The following is a 17,774-nucleotide window of genomic DNA, read 5'->3' as shown; positions in this document are numbered from 1 at the left end:
CTTTGAAGTCAACTCTTGTATTACAACATCATTAAACGTGCTAGCGCATCAGAAACAAACACACATCACGCACGGGCCTGAGGTGGTGGTGCCTGCACACACTGACATTGCTGACGGCGCGTCTGCGCCTGTGTACTGTAATATCAATTACATACATGGGTGATGTGAGGGCACCACGCGGGCGGTGCCGCTCTGTGTGGATGCTGGGCAGCGGCAAGGCAGCCGACTGCCGGCGCCCCCCCCCCTGGCAAGGGAGCGGGAGCGCATGCTGTGGGCCGAACAAACCCAAGCGCTGACTGCGCTGGGCGTAGCGGCAAGGATTTGCTGGCAATCAAGGTTGTAGGCGGCAAGCATGTTGGAACTCACACCAGGCGCAGGACGGCACTCTCTCACAGTGCCAAGTGCCCACGAACGGCAATTGATTTTTGCGGGGTGAGGCGCGCACACTTCCTGAGAAAACCACTCATGGCGCGCCGCAAGCGTCGTCGCGCTTTTGGCCGTCAGCAGCCGGGGCAGCTGCCGGGCAGCGGCGCGCCATAACGGCAGTACACCTGCACGGCGTGTGAAAAATCCAGGCTGATATCAAAAAGCAATGCACGCATGCCTTGCTGAGTCGGTGTGGTTTGCCGCCCCAATCGTTTTGTAGAGTGCAAAGAGATAGTATCTCAGGGGGCGCCTGGCCTTGAATGCGCAGTCAGGTGGATGCAGCCACTGCGCCCGCGGCCGGGGTCGTCGCCGCCGGGGTGGTCGCGGGCAGCGGGGGCGAGACCTGGCCGGTCTGCGCGGCCGTGGCCACAACGGTCGGTGCTGCAGGAGCCTGCGACGCCGGCGCCTGTGTGACCGACGCCTGCGCCGCGGGCGTCGGCGTTGCAGGGGCCTGCGGCGCCGCCGGGACCGGCGCCGCGGGCGCGGGCGTTGCAGGGGCCTGCCCTGCCAAAGCCTGCGCAGCGAGCCCCGCGCCCGCAGCCGCGGCGGGCGTCGCCGCGACGGGGCCGGCGGCCGTCGCTGCTGCTGCTGCGGCGGCAGCGGCAGCGGCGCGCGCCCTGGCTGCGGCACGGGCCGCACGGCGGGCGGCCTTGCTGAGTGGCGGCTGAGGCGATGCCGGCGCCGGCGAGCTGCCCATCACTTGAGAGAGCCAAGCCATGTTCTGCGCGCTCTGAGCCATGAGATCTGAGTGCATGGCCATAGCCTGCGCGAAGCTGGCGGGGCCGGTGGGGCCGTAGGGCGCGGCCGGGGCAGCCGGGGCCGCTGGGACTGCTACGGGCGCCGCGACAGCGGGGCCCGCGGGGAGCACGCCAGCGGGGCCGGCGGCGGCGGGAATAGTGGGGATTGTGGGGCCGGCGGCAGCCGCGGGGATCATCGGAAGCGCCGTGGCGGCGGGGCCGGCGGGCGCCCCGGCCATCATCTGGGCAGCCCACGAGTTCTGCTCGGCGGCGGTGGACAGCATCGAGTTGACGGTGGCAGCGGCGGCGGCGGCGCTGGCCGGCGCGGCGGCAGTGACCATGGTGGGGTTGGCGCCGCCGATGACGGTGGTGCCGCCCACAGCCGTGATGGTCGCCTGCAGGCTGCGGCGGCGCACCTGCCACAAGGGCCCGGGCCCAGGGGCAGCCGGGCGGCGGGCGCCGCTGCTCTGCCAGCTGATTTCGCCGGGGCTGTGGCGTATGTAGCTGCCCGCGGCTGGTGGCGCCGGCTTCTCCGGCGCGGGGCGGCCGGTCAGGCCGCCGGCCTTGAGGGAGGCGGCCAGTGCCCCGGGGGCGAGGAGCAGGGCCAGGGCTGCAGCCGGAGCAGTGGGCAGCACGCATACATGTCAAATGCAGCCTGGACTGGGGGACGATCCGATGGGCAAACGCATGCGGTTCGCGATATCGATGGCGGCAGCGACCAAGCAGCTGCTGCGTGCTGCGGTCTGCTAGCTACATTCGCTCACCAAAAAGCATGCTGGAGGACTTGCGTCTGTTCGCGTGGGTGCGCTTAAGATTAATAAATTATTTTTGACTGTTTATCACAAGCGTCTATTGCAAGCCGGGAGATCTCCTTTGAATTGGCCCAAGCTCACAAGCGGTGTACGCGCGTGTTCCTGCAATGCGCGTGAGCTGGACAATTTGCATTTGAAAGTTCGGTTTGTAGACCAACGGGCTTTGCCGGTCGGCCAAGCTTGTCACCGGTGTCAAGCTGCCATGCAATCGGCGGGCGCGCCAGGCGGCAGCTGCGGTGTACCGGTAGTGCCGGACAGCAGCCTTCTGTGGATGCAGCACACGCCGAGCTAGACCATGAATGAGGCATTTTGCATTTGCGCTGCTTGCCGCACACTTGCTCCTTTGATCCCCGGTGAGACGGTGACGGCCGACTACGACTCCAAGGTAGTGAGGTATACTTTTACTTCACCTTCACTTACCTTATGTCACCCTCTCCCCCCCCCCCGCCCCAGGCCTGGGCGCGCGCGCTTAGTCCAGGAGTCACCCTGGTCTAGCCTCCTTTGGTCCCTCGCAAGTCCCTGCCCGCAAAAATTTCACAATATTTTGTTTTCCCACGAGTTTTGCAGCCCCCTCAATCATTTGCTACCCTTGCAGGCCAAAGCAGTTTGTCATCAGGCCCCTAGGTGCCCCTACCCGCCTGCTGCAACTGGCGGCACCTCCCAACGTGGATAGCACGCGACTCCGCGCTATCCTGGGCGCACCTGCTTCGCGTGGCGCTGCACCTCTGCTGATTATGGAAGGCGTAGGGCGCCGCGCAAGACACCGCAGCCGCTGGCCATCAACACCCCCTCCCCTCCCGCGCATGGCGTCACACTGGTGGGTGCTGAGCGCTGAAACGGCGCACGCGTCTGCCGTGTGTAGGACGGGTGCCGCGGGCTTCACACAGAGCGGCGGCGCTCTTTGAGCCAGCCTGAGGGTGCGGCACGATCTCGGGCGCTTCCCCAACAACCGGCCGAGTGGCCCCACCTCGCTCGGGTGACGCGACCGGGTATGTGCACCCAGCCAACCAAAGTGCAGCCAGTCCTAGCACTGAAGGCGGCGCACTGAAGGCGGCGAGCGGCAGCTTTAATGTTGGTGTGCTGCACAGTAGCTGCCTCAAGCATAATGACATCCCCAAACTACCGTACTTTTATGTGAGCACCTTCACTGCAGCTGGTTCTCGGATCTTTGCATTGTCCAAATATATTGGCTGCACATTTCACAACCTGCTGCTCGCACGCGCGCCTGAAGTTGATCGAATTGCCAGGCGGCCGGCATGCAGGCGCTGTGGTGTGCCAATGCTATTCAACATGAATTCGCAATAAGCCTACGTTGGGACCTGTGGCATCGGTGGATGGTAATATATAATACATAGGATTGCCAACAATGACGACGCTGCCGAGTGTAAGGCTGTTTCCTGATCAATTCGTTGTTGGCTCCTTACAACTCCTTGGCTCCGTTCAAGGATATTCACATGGCCGGCGCCTTACAGGCTCCTTGCAGACTCCTGAAGCCCCAGATAAGTGCGATCTTGAGAAGTGACTAAGGATCATATCTGCGTTTGCAGCAATTCATCTTCCTGGGTTTGCACACCAAACATCCCCCGCACATATTTTCCAGGCCACGTATATTGATAACTGCAGCTGCATAATCATCATGTGAAAAAAGAATCACGGTTTTTTCAAAGAGTGGTATGAGTTGTTGTCTGAGCAGGATCCATTCACTCACTGCTCACCCCGCCAAGCCTCCCAACGCTTCTGGGAGTGATATGTGTGCAGCCGCTGCTGCCCGTTGTGACATGTGTGTTGAGTCGCGTACCCTGTTGCCTATTTGTGAGATCATCTTCGAACAGGCTTACGAAGTGCAATACTGGAAATTCAGCAATCTTTACACTGATCACTAGTTCAAAAACCAAGTACCATCATCATCTGCACACTACATGCAACTTTGCATTACAAGATCAGTAAAGTATCAGCAACGTTGCAGCTGCCAGAATTAAAACTGCCAACACAGCATATTGTTTTGAGCATTCATGTCACAGGTTGTGGCATCCAATTCATGAGGTGGTGCAAGGAACGAGCAATTCAGCCTGTTGGCTACACAAGCATCTGCGTTGCTGCGGATCAGTTCCGGGAGCGCTGCACACTCACGCCCCCGCTCGGTTCAAGCATAGGCAAAGAAGCAAAGGGCAACCACAAGCGCAGCGCCGTGCAGCACGCCCGCGCCTGCGCGGCTGGCACCCGCAGAGGTCGGTGCCCGCATCACGGGCAGCTGCTGCTGCGGGGCGGCGTCCGCGGCCCGTGGAGCACCCGCGGCCTGCGGGGCGGCAGCGGCCTGGAAAGCACCAGCAGCCGCCTGGGGGAACGCAAAGGCCTGCAGGGCAGAGGCGGTGCCAGCCATCATGCCTGCGCCCTGCGCCATCTGGGCCGCGGCGACGCCCATGTCCTGGCCGAACTGGGTCATCGCCTGGGACTGCTGCGCCATGGCCGATTTCATGGCGGCCGCAGGGTCGGCAATGGGCTTGTCCGAGACGATGGTAGGGTTGGCGCCGCCCACAACGGTGGTGCCGCCAGTGGCGGTGATGTCAGCGAGCAGGCTGCGGCGGCGGAAAATTTGGCCGCGGCCACCCTCGTTGGCGACGGGGTTGCCAAAGTTGTCAAAGCTGGTGGTCAGGCCGCCGTTGAAGCCCACGTCGGCGTTGGTAAAGGTGGTCATTCCGCCAAAGTTGGTGATGGGGGCGCGGTCGGAGGGCGCAAAGCCAGACGTGCGGCCGGCGATGGCCATGATGTTGGCGTTGGCAGAGGCTGCGGCCTGCTCCCCCAGGCGGCGGTGATCGAGCCCTGAGCAGATTGCGCCTGGCGCCAACAGCAGGGCCACTGCGACAGCGCGGATGTTGGCAAGGTGAGATTGAGGGTGCTGGAAGTAAGTGACGGCTGACCTGCATAATTGCTTTTGTTTGGGCGGTGTGGTGGTTGGCGCAGCGGCATCGTGCTAGGACTGCTACTCATACCGGCGCTGCTGTGCTCACCGGCCAGGATCGCCCAGCAGCTGCGGGCCATGTGTCGTGGATATTTGGCTGCGATGTCCTGTGATTTCAAGATCACTTATACACGTATCACTCGGACTGCGGGTGTTTTGACTGTTGAGTGCGTACGTGTATCAAGAGTCTGAGCGAAGTCTGAAGGTCGGGTTATTCGACTAGAGCCCTGCGTATGTTCGTTCAAGAGTGGGCTTGATGGAGCGGGTCGATTTGATGTTTGGATGGCAAGATGATTGCAATCATTGCTTGTAAAGGCGCACTGGGCTTCCCGCCGCCTGCCGTGCTGCTGCGCACCGCCGCCGCGTCGCAGCTGGGGAGTCACCCAGTGACGCCGACCACTGCCATGTTCTGCTGCGCGCAGCCAGCTGCGGCTGCCCTGCAGCGCTGCGCTTTGGCGGAGTGCTGCCTGCTGCTGCCGTGTGCTCTCGCAGTCACTAGCTCGTGTGTCACAGCGCTGTCTTGACCCCGCACACGCGTGCGCTCCCCTCCCCCACCTCCGGGACCTCGAAAACACACGGCCCTGCAAACTCAACGTCTGCGCACATCTCTTGCGTTCCATGTGTGGGAGCACAGTGAGTAACCAACAAGACTGTTCGTGACGTGTGAATCGCAAGTGACACTTGGCTTTTGACTAGACACAGTGGGCATGATCCTGCCTGCCTTTTGATACAATATATACATCCACACCGCTCAACATTATGCATTATAATGGCATAATACATGTTGAGCATTGCATGATTGACGCGCTCAAATCTACTTGAGTGATGTAGGCACTCTCTCACGATCCTCCGTGACTGAATTGACCGCGCTGTCATCTGCACAATCCCATTTCGCTGTGCGTCACTGGTTTGCCTGTCCGAGGCACACCCGGACGCCCAAATTGCACTGATAGGCATGATGTAATCCCCAGGGCATATAATGCCCTATCCAGCCCAGGGAGGCTGGGCGGAAGCTGTGCGCAAACGTGCCCGCGTCCGCACGTATTCACCCAGTATTGAAGCGGCGGTTCGCTGCGTTTCATTTGAGGACGGAACCCCTGGCGTTCGGAACCTTGTATCAATGTGTATCACTCATCTCATCTGATCCTGTTGTGCACACATACAAAGGCCCAAAGCCCAGCAGGCAGCCGTCCACCGCCCAAAGCGTCAGCTTGCGGTGAGTAGTAAGGGTGAGCGAAACCCCCCCTTCACACAAAGAGCCCGGGCCTCTGTGACCCTTCCTGGGCAAGCAGCTACAGACCCCCCGCACAAAAGCACAGAAATTGGGCGCACAAGGCCGAACAGAGGCTCTTACACCCACATGTCACCCATGGTCAGCCGGGGCACGCACAAACTGCCGACACATGCATCCCAATAATCATTGCAGCCGTATCATGCTGTATGGTGACGATCATTCATGCATTAGGTGGCATGAGCCACTTCCCTCGCAGACATGGACTCAGTAAGCGAGCTCGCTTACTGCGCACACCCCACGCCTCCTGTCTTTGCCAAGCTGACAATAGCGAGCAGCTGCTGGACATTCTTGAAATACGAGATGACTCATGCCTATTGCCTGTTGTTGAGTCTGCCTTCAAACGGACTTATCGAGTGTAGTTTTGAACAGTCAGCAAGTTTTACACCGTTCACTAGTGCAGAGACTAATTAGCATCATCGTATGCACATGAAGTGCAGCTTTGCAATCGAGGAAAGTAAAAGCGGCGTTGCAGCTGCCAGGAATGAAGTTTCCAGCACACCTCACACTCTGCATTTTTGGCATTTGCAAATCCCCAGTTGTTGCAAGGAACAAGCAAGACTGCTTAATGATTGTGAAAAAATCCTGCATTGCTGCAGGTCAACCTCACGCGTAGCATCAAGGCTCATGCTCAGCAGTTCAAGCAAGTGCAAAGAAGCAAAGGGCAACCACAAGCGCGGCGCCATGCAGCGCGCCCGCGCCCGCGTGGCTGGTGGCAGCAGAGGTCGGTGCCCGCATCATGGGCAGCTGCTGCTGCGGGGCGGCAGCTGCGGCCTGCGGAGCAGCCGCGACCTGCGGGGTGGCAGCAGCCTGGGGAGCGGCAGCAGCCGCCTGGGGAGCAGCGGCAGCCCCCTGGGGAAACGCGAAGGCCTGCGGGGCAAAGCCGGTTCCGGCCATCATGCCTGCGCCCTGCGCCATCTGGGCCGCGGCGGCGCCCATGTCCTGGCCGAACTGGGTCATCGCCTGGGACTGCTGCACCATTGCGGAGTTGATGGCCGCCGCGGGGTCGGCAATGGGCTTGTCGGAGATAATGGTGGGCTTGGCGCCGCCCACGACGGTGGTGCCGCCAGTGGCGGTGATGTCAGCGAGCAGGCTGCGGCGGCGGAAGATCAGGTCATAGCCGGCGACCGGGCTGTAGTCAAAGCCGGTGGGGGTGCCGCCGCCGTTGGGGGTGCCGCCGCCGTTGGGGGTGCCGCCGTTGGGGCCCGCGAAGTTGGGGAGGGGGGCGCGGTCGGAGGGGGCAAAGCCACGGTTGCTGCCGCCAACGGAAAAGATTTTGGCGTTGGCAGAGGCTGCGGCCTGCTCGCCCAGGCGACGGTGGTCGAGCCCTGAGCAGAAGGCACCTGGCGCCAGCAGCAGGGCCACTGTGAGGGGCAAAGGCGAGCAAAGGCGAGAGACAGGAGGGTGGTGGTTGGCAAGGTGCGATTAAGATTGCTGATACAGCAGCCACGGCTGACCTGCACTAATGAGTTTTGGGGGTGATGAGGTTGGCGCGCTATGCTACTGGCCTAGGGTGCTTGTGTGTCGCTCACCGGCCAGGATCGCCCAGCAGCTGCGGGCCATAGTTGATTCTTGGTGGCGAGGTTCTGTGGTTATATGAGCACTTGGACCAAAACGAGTTTATGTCGAGAGTGCGTACGCGTACTGGATCGGCAAGAGCGTGGTGTGTTGTTCGAGCAGCGCGTGTTTAGGAGATGGTTTGATGAAGCGGGCTGTGTTTGATGTTTGGATGACAACTTCGCTGCAAGGACTGGTTATAAAGGCACTCTGGGCTTCTCGTCGCCTGCGCGCTGCCGCCGCGCCGCAGCTGGCCACTCACCTGGTGAGACCGACCAGCCCGAGAGGTCAGTCGGTGGCCCCAAGGCCCTGCTGCATGACCAAGCAGGATGCGTTGCTCGTGTGTTGTATATGGGCAGGGATACCCACTCGCTTTAACAACAAAAGCAAGGTTTCGACACACTACAGGGAATCTCCTGTTTGCAGCACACTTGCCACTTCACGCCTACGAGACGGTGACGGCCGACTACGACTCCAAGGTAGTTGAGGTATACTTCTATTCTATCCCACATGACACATCTTGCAAGGCATATTTGTGATCAAAGCAACTGCTGAAATACATAGATGCACACGGCTCGTTGTGAAGTCACTCCAGGCCACGCCATTGGCTGGGTGGGGATGGACGCTGGCCGACCAAGGACACCACGCAAAAAAACCATGAGGAACGCACAAACAGCAGATCTTGCCGCCTCAAAAAAAGCCACTCGAACTCTGTATGTGGATGGCGCAGTGGCAGGCAGGACGGACAAAGCGTGACAAGGGGCGAGGTGCAGGGAGTGCCCCACCAGGATGTCAAGGATGGGTTGCGGGGGATCGCATGATGTGCTGGCGACACATCATTTCCCATCCACCTGTCACCCCCGTGCACGCAAGGCCCTGCGTGCATCACACCGCCCCACGTTCCTCTGAGTGTGGTACTGTATGTACATTGCACCCCTGCGCTTGAAAGCAGTCATTTTGAGCGCAGGGGTGCTGTTGGAGCCCACACCAAGGCTTACAAAACCACAGGCACAGGGCGACTCGTCCTCAGTTTTAGCAGCGAAGGCGGTGAGAGCAGAGCGCGCGTGCATGCAGCGAGGCGCCTCGCAAGGTTGCTGGCAGGGCCTCATTCCGAAGTCCCATCAAGTTGACACTATTTCAGGACCCACGGCAGCTGCACGCGGCAGGTGAGGGACCGCTTGGTGCAAGTTCGCCGTGCGACGTGAGGGTGGATTTTGCTGCCGCTGGTCATGCCCACTTCATATGCCACGCGGCGTGCAAGGCAACACAATCACCGACCTGACGCCAGGCGCTCGCCTCGCCTCGCTCGCATGTTGCAAGTCGTCCACGCTCAATCCCCCTTCCTCATCGATGTGCCACGTGGTTGGTGCATCAGACGACCCTGCAAGCGGCCACTCTCCTCGACCGCCAACAAGCAAGGGTGCAGCTGCGGCGCTGTTGGTTGCAGGTTGCCCCATCATGCCTGCAGCCACGCTGCACCTGCCTGGGGCTGCCCGCCACTCATATTCATGTCTTTTGTTACAGTGTTTTCACCTCCACAATACCACGGCAATCGTCATGACCGCCCAACACGCACACGCAAGCAGCACTTCAAAACTGCCTGATGTTGTTACATACAGTAAAGTTCCATTGTCACATGAGCGTGGATCGTGATCAGATAGCCCTCCCTGGGAGCTTGCTTGCCTTGGAAACTTTTCAACGGTTGTGCACATGCAGCTTCTATTACTAATCAGGGCCACGTTCAAAACAAAACCCGGGGCGCTTGGCACCATCCCGCCATGCATATAGGTGCCGGCCGCAGACAAAGTAGCAACTGTAAAAAGTATGGTGTCACACGGGCTAGATCAGAGATAAACCCAAGGTTGAGTGCAACAAGGGGAGAAGCCGCCGGGCTGCCAGCACAGCGAAGCTTTGACGCGGCGCATCAGAGCTTCTTTGCGCCAGGGATGATCTTGTCGCCGATGTAGACGCTGTTTGCCCTGATCACTTGAATCTGGCCAGGCTGCTCGGCAGGCTGGGCGGGTGCGGCAGGGGAACCAGGAGCGGCTTGCTGCTGCTGCTGCTGCTGCTGCTGCTGCTGCTGCTGTCGCTCGCGCTGCTGCTGCTCCTGCTGCTGCTGTACCTGCTGCGGGGTGCTGCCGCCCATGACTCGTGCGTGCCACGCGTTCTGCTCCGCACCCGTCTTCATTGCCTGCTGCATTGCAGCACCAGGGTTGGCCACCGCAGCAGCAGAAACAAGAGTGGGGCGCGCGCCGCCGATAAAGGTGGTGCCGCCCTGGGCAGCAATGTTAGCGGCGGCAGAGGCTGCAGCCTGCTCAGCCATGCGGCGGCGGTGCCACTGGTCGACGTACACGTTGCCGCCCTCGTTCTGGAAGGGGCCCAGCGCGCCACCGCTGAGGGTGATGCCGCCGCGGTGGTGGCTGTTGAGGTTGCCGTACACGCTTGATTGGCCGCCCACGTTGATGGTGGGAACGCGGCCGCCGACCAGGGTCATGTCGCCCATCCGCAGGACGGGCGGCGCGTTGGCAGCCTGCTCGCCCAGGGCGCGGCGGTCAGAGGTTGTCAGGCCGCCGGCCTTGAGGGACGCGCCCAGGGCCCCGGGGGCGAGCAGCAGGGCCAGGGCTGCTTTTGAGGGGAGTGAGAGAGCGGGAGTTGTGGAAGTGAGCTATTTGATCTGAAGGGCGGCAGGCAGGGCACCGTCGCGCGCGGACAGACGCAAGGGCTTTGCTGGGCAAGCGTAATTGCAGCGGTGGCAAAAGGAAGGGTCACTCTCGCAGGACGAAAAGGGCCTGGACGCGCGCGCTTCGGTCCAGACTCGCCCAGACCCAGGCAACTGGCGCCGCAGCAACGCGCGCCAAGAACACCCTGGCTTGACAGGAGGCTCACTCGCCACAAGTGCCATGCACGGACGAGCTATCATCTTTTGGTCTTGGACTGAGCCGGGCGGTCACTCAATAAATGATTACGTACTGTAGGTGCGGGCTCACGAGGCTCCGTTGGACAGCGAGGGATTACGGTAACAGCTGCTCGATTGCTGGAATGCAACTCGGTTGGCATGCAATGGTCATCTGGATATGTTTAAGTAGGCAGCAGTGCTGCCCGCCGTTCACCAACCCACGACACCATGGACGCACAGCTGCGGAGCAGCTGTGTCACTGGTGCAGTACTGTAGACCGCATGGGAGACGAGACCGTGCTGGACCGAGTGCAAGCACGTGCCCCATCAAATCCTCGCATGATTGCAACATCTCCATTCACAGCAGGTCGAGGTGAAGACCCGGCCAAGCCTTGAGGATGCTTGCCCCAAGGCGCAAGCGCGCCGGCGCTTTTCACAGCAGGTCGAGGTGAAGAACCGGCCAAGCCTTGAGCATGCTTGCTTCAAGGCGCAGGGGCGCCGGCGCCGTGGCTGGGTGGTTGGGAGGCCGGATGGAAGCCGCCCGCTGCAATGGCGGCGGGGCGGCCGGCTCGGCGGGCGGTGCGGGCAGCAGACTTCGGTACAGCTCAACCTGTCACGGACCGGCTTGCCACGGACCTTGGCGCCGCAGGACTTTGTATCGGGTCCGCTTCAAGTCAGGTGCATTTGTGTGAGAAGGTCTTGCATGCGTGCACGCACGCATGCATAACGTGTCGGCAAAAAGGGTGTCCGCCCCCAGATTTGCGGGTTGACACAGGGAAGGTCGCTCGGCGCCGGGCACCCAGGAGTTTGGATGCCGCCCAACGGTGTGCACCCACACTTTTGCAACACGGTCGATCATACCAGCTGCAATGGCGTAACTACACCGTGTGCTTACAGCATTGCAGCTGGTATTGTCGACCTTGGTTGGCAATGCCCTGCAATGTGGGACGTTTCTACCACATGTTTCCGCGTGTCACCACCTCCTAGCTGTTATGTCCCTCAACTGCGGAACAGCTGCAGTCCCCGGGCAGATCAACAAACCCAATCAGACATCAGAATGTGGATTTGTGCAAGTTGTGGGTTGCGCTCTTCTGGGGCGGCCCACTCAGCAAATCAGGCAAATGTATCGTCGTCCTGAATGCATGATTGGCAGCACTGCAGGGGATTATCACTAATGGTTGAACAGGGTCAAGTTGGAAAAATCATCAATTCGAGATGAGTTACATCAGAGTTTTTGCAGAATTGGAAAACAAGCCACAAGGCAGATGGCAATCTGCCAGCAGGCTCATCTGCGAGCCACATGCGATGCATACAATGAGGTGATGCATGCACACAGGTACGCCAGCCGTTGGCGCACCCGCGTTTTAGAGCACGGCATGAAAAGAAGTGCTGCGCCACGGCGCCTTGCTGGGCTGCGCTTGCGTCGCGTATTCGCAGCGAGCTCGCGATGACGTCAAGGGCAGCCACCGTATGCTGGTGATTACGAATGGCGGGCCGGAGCAGGGGAGCCCTTGTGTGTGGCGGGAGCTGGAGAGCCCTTGGGCGCGGCTTGCACGCTTGGCGACCCCACCGGCGTGGGACTGGCTTGCGCCTTCTGCTGCTGCTCCTTCTGCTGCGCCTGCTTCTGCTGCGTCTGCTGCTGCTGCTGCTGCTGTGTCTGGTGCTGCTGCTGCTGCTGCTGCTGCTGCGCCTGCTGTTGCGCCTGCTGCGCCTGCTGCTGCCGACCCTGATGCTGCTGCTGCCACTGCTGCATCTGTGGAGTGTTGGCCATCATCTGCTTCGCCCACTGCTGCATCTCCTGCTGGCTACCGCCTGCAGCCTGCTGCGCCCACTGCTGCTGCTGCGCAAAAGAGGCCATGGCCTGGTTCATGGCCGCCCCAGCGTTGGCGGGAGGGCTCGCGGAGACCATGGTGGGGTTGGCGCCACCAATGAAAGTCGTGCCACCCTGAGCGTTGATGGTGGCGGCAGCAGCCTGCTCGCCCAGGCGGCGGAAGATCTGGCCACGGCCGCCCTCATTGGCGACGGGGTTGCCGAAGTTGTCAAAGCTGGTTGTCAGGCCGCCACTGAAGCCCACGCCGGCGCTGGTGAAGGAGGTCGAGCCGCCATAGTTGGTGATGGGGGCGCGGTCAGAGGGGGCAAAGCCGGACGTGCGGCCGCCGGTGGCAAAGATGTTGGCGTTGGCAGAGGCGGCGGCCTGCTCGCCCATGCGGCGGCGGTGCCACTGGTCGATGTACACGTTGCCGCCCTCGTTCTGGAAGGGGCCCAGCGCGCCACCGCTGAGGGTGATGCCGCCGCTGTGGCGGCTGTTGAGGTTGCCGTACACGCTTGACTGGCCGCCCACATTGATGGTGGGGACGCGGCCGCCGACCAGGGTCATGTCGCCCATCCGCAGGACGGGCGGCGCGTTGGCAGCCTGCTCGCCCAGGGCGCGGCGGTCAGAGGTTGTCAGGCCGCCGGCCTTGAGGGACGCGCCCAGGGCCCCGGGGGCGAGCAGCAGGGCCAGTGCTGCTCGCAGAGCAGAGGGTGAGGGCAGCGAGAGAGGGAAGATAATTGGGGTCGACAACAGCCTTCAACAGCTGCTTGGTGGCAGTGCTAGCGATCGAGACCAGGCGTATGGCGACCGAGCCGTGGGCCCGGGCGCAGAGACACAGGTGCTGTACATACGCACCCCTCGCAGGTGCGCACTGTGCCTCACCTGCTGCAAGTGCCCAGTAGCCGCGAACCATCATGTGAATCTGTTATAATGAGTTGATATTCTGTGTTGTATGTATAGCGTTGCAGGCGGCGCTTGCCTCCGCACGGCAATCGGGAGCACTGGTGTTTGTCGCTTCGTTTGTTTTGGCCTTGGAGTTTGAGGGCAGTGATGTATGTGATCGTGGTTTCTGGACGTCCTGATTTATATGGAGTCTTGCGGCAGCAGTCCTACTGCCGCGCGGCACGCTCTGCTGCAGCAAAGCAGCTGGTGTCACCGGGTGAGAACTCTAGACCGCACCAAGGTGTGGCTGGGTGTGACCAGCACAGCACGGTGTGTTGGTCGGTGCCTCATCGCATTCAAAACTTATGTTGGTCACTGCCACGAATTGTTTTGGTGGGGGAGCGCAGGAAGGGTGCACAGCCAGAAGGAGAGTTCGGCGGACCCGAGCGGCGCATTGCGTGCCCATTCGGCCATGCGGGCTGCGCCGCACGCTGCAGCAAACGCACCTCCGGCCAGCCCTACTGCCACTGAGGCGGCGTGCGGCGGCCGCTCACCCCACACATTTCCTCAAGGAGCCACACCAGCCAGTCGCATGGGCCGCGCACCGCCTGGACACCGTGTGCCGTGACGTCGAGCTGCGGGTTTCACCCTGGCTGGCCTGATCTCAGGCAAAGCCAGGCTTGAACTGCATTCTGCACATGCGTCGTGCTTGAGCGCCTCCCTGAGCTGGCGGCGGAAGCGCGCTGCATGTCGGACGGCGCTGCATTCAGCTGCCGCTCTGTAGGGCGTGCGTGCCGGTGCATTTCAGTTCATTAGTAACGGGCGGCGGGCTGCACGGCGCGGCGCGGCGGCTGGGCGGTGTCGGCAAACGGGGCTCTCCTAGGCTCCACACCATGCAAAATGCCAATCGGCGCAGGGAGCCGGCAATCTGTGGGTGCCGCTGCACATTCAACAGGGAACTGGCGCGCCATGCCTGTCGAGTCAGCACAGGTTGAGCCGTTCAGGCTGGCAATTGATACAGCTGGGGGTGCGCAGTGAGCGGCTGTGGTGCCGCGGCGACTCCCAGGATTCTGTTTGTGATGTTATCTGCGTTAGGGCCATATCCAGACTTGGAGCATCGAGAGAGCGGGCGCGACCACCAGTTGGCGCAACATGCTCTGGGATGCTCGGCATCGGGGTCGGCGCCGCTGCGCTTAAAACCCCGTATCAAATATGATTATAAATAATGTTTGCAATCATATTTGCGTATGTTTGAACACCCCTTCCCGCTGGTTATGACGACCTGATTGGCGAGGGTGGGCAGAGGACGCGCCACGACCGGCGGCTCCTAGCCTCAGCTATCGCGATCGAATCGATGGTGCGATGACATGCGCGTTGTGCAGTCCAGGATTGCAGGGACCACGGCTCCCGTGCCCTGTCGGGCCGTGTCAAACGACGCGCTCGCGTGTCGCCGCATTGGCGCCCCCGCCCGCCGTGCTCGCGGCGCCGGGGCTGCCCACGGCACTCATAAGTAATCTCCATGCCATGTGCGGCGCGCGGCAGCCGGGCGGGCGCCGTCGCGCAACAACCCCGATCCAGCCAAGGACGCGGACCCGATTCGGACAGTCACCTGCTGCCGACAGCGCCCCGGCAGCGCCCTGGCTCGCGCACACGTGCAAATCGATGCAGCGACACGCCCCCCGCGCCCCGCCGCCTCCGTCGCGCCCCGCGCAGGGCCCCGCCGGCGCTCCCTCGCTGCTGGAGGCGCGGCGCCACTGCTACGGCCCCAACACGGCGCTGAATTATGAGTCACCCATCCACATGGTTCGGGGCTCGGGGTGCCACCTCTTCGCTGAGGACGGCACCCAATACCTTGATTGTGTCAACAACGTGACCCACGTCGGCCACGCAAACCCAGCGGTAATTACACTTTACTTTGCGTGCACGTGTGTGACCGTGCCTCTTTGCTGCCGCGCGGGTGCGCCGCGCCAGACCCCTCGGCGCCCTCGCCTGCGAGCGCCCTGCCCTGCCGCGCCCCCGCGCACGCGATGTCGCTTGGAATGAGACCGAGCCGGCGCGCCGCGCGCTCGCAGGTTGCCGGGGCTGTCGCGGCGCAGCTGTCAGTTTTGAACACGAACAGCCGGTACCTGTCGCGCGGCCTGGTTGACTACACCCAGCAGCTGCTCGCGCTGCTACCGGGATCCCTGGAGGTGCGCCCCGCCGCCGCCGCGCGCGGCCGGGGCACTATTAAGGGCGCGCAGGGCCGCGGCCGAGCCCGCGCGCCCGCCGCCTGCCGCCGGCCGCCTGCAGCCGGCCGCTGCTGCCTAGCTGCCGCCTCCGGCGCGGCCTCACGCCTTGAACGGCAGACACCACCCCATCCCTCAATGACCACGCTCAACTCCGCACGTTCGTGCGCACACCATGCGCGTTTGACCACCGTTGACCAGGTCGCGTTCCTGGTCAACAGCGGCAGCGAGGCGAACGATCTGGCGCTGAGGGTCAGCCGCGCGGCCGCCGCCGCCGCCGGGCGGCCGGGCGCGACGCACGTGGCCGTCATGGGGGGCGCGTACCACGGCCACCTGACGACCACGATGGCGATCAGGTGGGTGGGGTTGCTCGTGCGCGCAGGTCGCCGCGCGCGCGCACAAGGCGGGGGCGAGGCACAAGGGCGGGCGGGACACAAAGCCGTGCCGCGGGTTCTTATATCTCGTTTGAGTCGGGGACTCTGCTTGAGGCTTGGCATGCGCGCGGCGACAGTGGGGGAGGACTGGCGCCAGCGCGCCCCCTGAGGCAGCTGGCGCGTGGGCGGCTGCTTGCACAGTGGCGCCCCCAGCCCGTGCCTGCGAAGCAGGCGCCGGCGCCCACGTGCCGCGTCCTCCCTCCCTCTCGCGCAACCCCGCCCCATCCCACCCCACCCTGCCGCACCCACAGCCCCTACAAATTCTGGGGCCGTGGCGGCGGCGGCAAGGAGAGCTGGGTGCACGTGCTGCCCTGCCCGGACCCCTATCGGGGCACGCACCTGGACGGCCGCGCCGCCGCGCGCGGCGCGATTGCCGAGGCGCGCGCGGCGGGCGGGGAGCTGTGCGCGTTCATCTGCGAGAGCGTCCTCTCCTGCGGCGGCCAGGTGGGCGCGCGCGCGGCGCGCGCGGCGGGGCGCTTGCGCGTCTGTATGTGCTGCGACCCCCCTAAGCGATTGAGGCGGCGCCGGCGCCGCGCGCGCCGGCGTGGAGGATGGCAGTTCGCAGAATGCTGTCACGCATCATGCGCCCAGCTAAGAGCGGGCACTGCTCCTGACACACACACACACGCGCACACACACACACGCGCGCGCAAACACACACACACACACACACATGCACACACACAAATTCATCACAGGTCTTCCTGCCTGACGGCTACCTGGCTGGCGTGTACGAGGAGATGCATGCCGCCGGGGCCCTCTGCATCGCCGATGAGGTCCAGTGCGGCTTCGGCCGCGTGGGTGACGCCTTCTGGGGGTTCCAGCTGTCGGGCGTCACCCCGGACATCGTAGTCATGGGCAAGCCGATCGGTGAGCGGAAGCTGGAGGGGCGGTGGCGGCGCGCGCGGGGGTGGCTGCCCGAGCGGGGCCCGCGCTGCGGCCGCGTGCAAGGCGGGGCGTGGCGTCGGCGCGCCGGCGGCGGGTTGGAGAGGGCTGTGTGTGTGTGTGTGTGTGGGCGGAAGGCATTGGAAGGGGGTGCGGTGCGTGGGCGATTTGATGTGGTTTTGTGGTTTTGTGCACTCACACTTGGTGCCCACGGGTGGTGTCTGAATAGAGTGCGTGCGTGCGCTCTCGTGCGGCCTGCGCAACCGTTGCAACGGGCGCCGCGCCGGCCTGCCAAGGCCGGACAATCCGCAGCCGGGCCTCTTGGCGCGGCCGCCGACGCTCGCGGCCCTTGCGCCGCCTCCCCTCACCCCCGGCCCCCCTCTGCCCCTCCGCCTGCAGGCAACGGCTTCCCGCTGTCAGCGGTGGCGATGACGCGGCCCCTGGCTGAGGCGTTCGCCACCCAGGAGTACTTGTGAGTCCCCCCAGAACCCGAATGCGCGCCAACGCACACGCCGTCAACAACCCCTCCTGCGCGGCTCACCCCGCCGCACGCCCTCCCCCCTTTCCCCCCTCGTCTCGCCCGGCTCTTCTGTGTGCCGGCAAACATCTCTTTCCACGCTTCGCCTGCTCTGCGTTGCGTCACGAGCGTCCTAATAACAACGTTCACGCTTAGCTAAGCCATCAGGAGGAGTTCCAGCCTCACAGGGGCCCCACACGGCCCTTCAACAGCCCTCAGCCCACTTGTTTGGCTCGACGGCCGCGGCCGCCCCCTCGTCGCCCCAACACCAGTCCTCCCTCCATCCTTCGGTCGGCTTTTTGCCTTCGCAGCAACACCTTTGGCGGCTGCAACGCGGCGGT

General features: G+C 62.9%; 6 protein-coding genes across 6 annotated transcripts; 1 reads left to right on the top strand and 5 right to left on the bottom strand.

The window, feature by feature from the left end:
- Nucleotides 1–694: 694 nt before the first annotated feature.
- Nucleotides 695–1,937, bottom strand: MNEG_5554 (hypothetical protein; the record flags this gene model as incomplete). The annotated part of the gene is made up of 2 exons (XM_014045975.1): nt 695–1,773; nt 1,928–1,937. 2 exons carry the CDS (start codon nt 1,935–1,937, stop codon nt 695–697), a joined length of 1,089 nt encoding a protein of 362 aa, XP_013901429.1.
- Nucleotides 1,938–4,118: 2,181 nt separating this feature from the next.
- MNEG_5553 (hypothetical protein) lies at nt 4,119–4,739 on the bottom strand (the record flags this gene model as incomplete). The annotated part of the gene is made up of 1 exon (XM_014045974.1): nt 4,119–4,739. The coding sequence occupies one exon, from the start codon at nt 4,737–4,739 to the stop codon at nt 4,119–4,121; it is 621 nt and encodes a 206-aa protein (XP_013901428.1).
- Nucleotides 4,740–6,864: 2,125 nt separating this feature from the next.
- On the bottom strand, nt 6,865–7,788 carry MNEG_5552 (hypothetical protein; the record flags this gene model as incomplete). Its single annotated transcript, XM_014045973.1, has 2 exons — nt 6,865–7,589; nt 7,758–7,788. 2 exons carry the CDS (start codon nt 7,786–7,788, stop codon nt 6,865–6,867), a joined length of 756 nt encoding a protein of 251 aa, XP_013901427.1.
- Nucleotides 7,789–9,706: 1,918 nt separating this feature from the next.
- MNEG_5551 (hypothetical protein) lies at nt 9,707–10,684 on the bottom strand (the record flags this gene model as incomplete). Its single annotated transcript, XM_014045972.1, has 2 exons — nt 9,707–10,404; nt 10,669–10,684. The coding sequence occupies 2 exons, from the start codon at nt 10,682–10,684 to the stop codon at nt 9,707–9,709; spliced, it is 714 nt and encodes a 237-aa protein (XP_013901426.1).
- Nucleotides 10,685–12,157: 1,473 nt separating this feature from the next.
- On the bottom strand, nt 12,158–13,403 carry MNEG_5550 (hypothetical protein; the record flags this gene model as incomplete). The annotated part of the gene is made up of 2 exons (XM_014045971.1): nt 12,158–13,182; nt 13,373–13,403. The coding sequence occupies 2 exons, from the start codon at nt 13,401–13,403 to the stop codon at nt 12,158–12,160; spliced, it is 1,056 nt and encodes a 351-aa protein (XP_013901425.1).
- Nucleotides 13,404–15,399: 1,996 nt separating this feature from the next.
- Nucleotides 15,400–17,388, top strand: MNEG_5549 (alanine-glyoxylate aminotransferase; the record flags this gene model as incomplete). Its single annotated transcript, XM_014045970.1, has 5 exons — nt 15,400–15,561; nt 15,799–15,953; nt 16,283–16,475; nt 16,730–16,901; nt 17,316–17,388. Coding segments are annotated over 5 exons (755 nt in total), but the record flags the coding sequence as incomplete, so codon positions are not given.
- Between the last annotated feature and the right edge of the window lie 386 nt (nt 17,389–17,774).

This window comes from Monoraphidium neglectum (assembly GCF_000611645.1).
Source record: "Monoraphidium neglectum strain SAG 48.87 unplaced genomic scaffold scaffold00837, whole genome shotgun sequence".
Classification (NCBI taxonomy): Eukaryota; Viridiplantae; Chlorophyta; class Chlorophyceae; order Sphaeropleales; family Selenastraceae; genus Monoraphidium; species Monoraphidium neglectum.
This window is presented reverse-complemented; position numbering and strand designations above follow the sequence as displayed.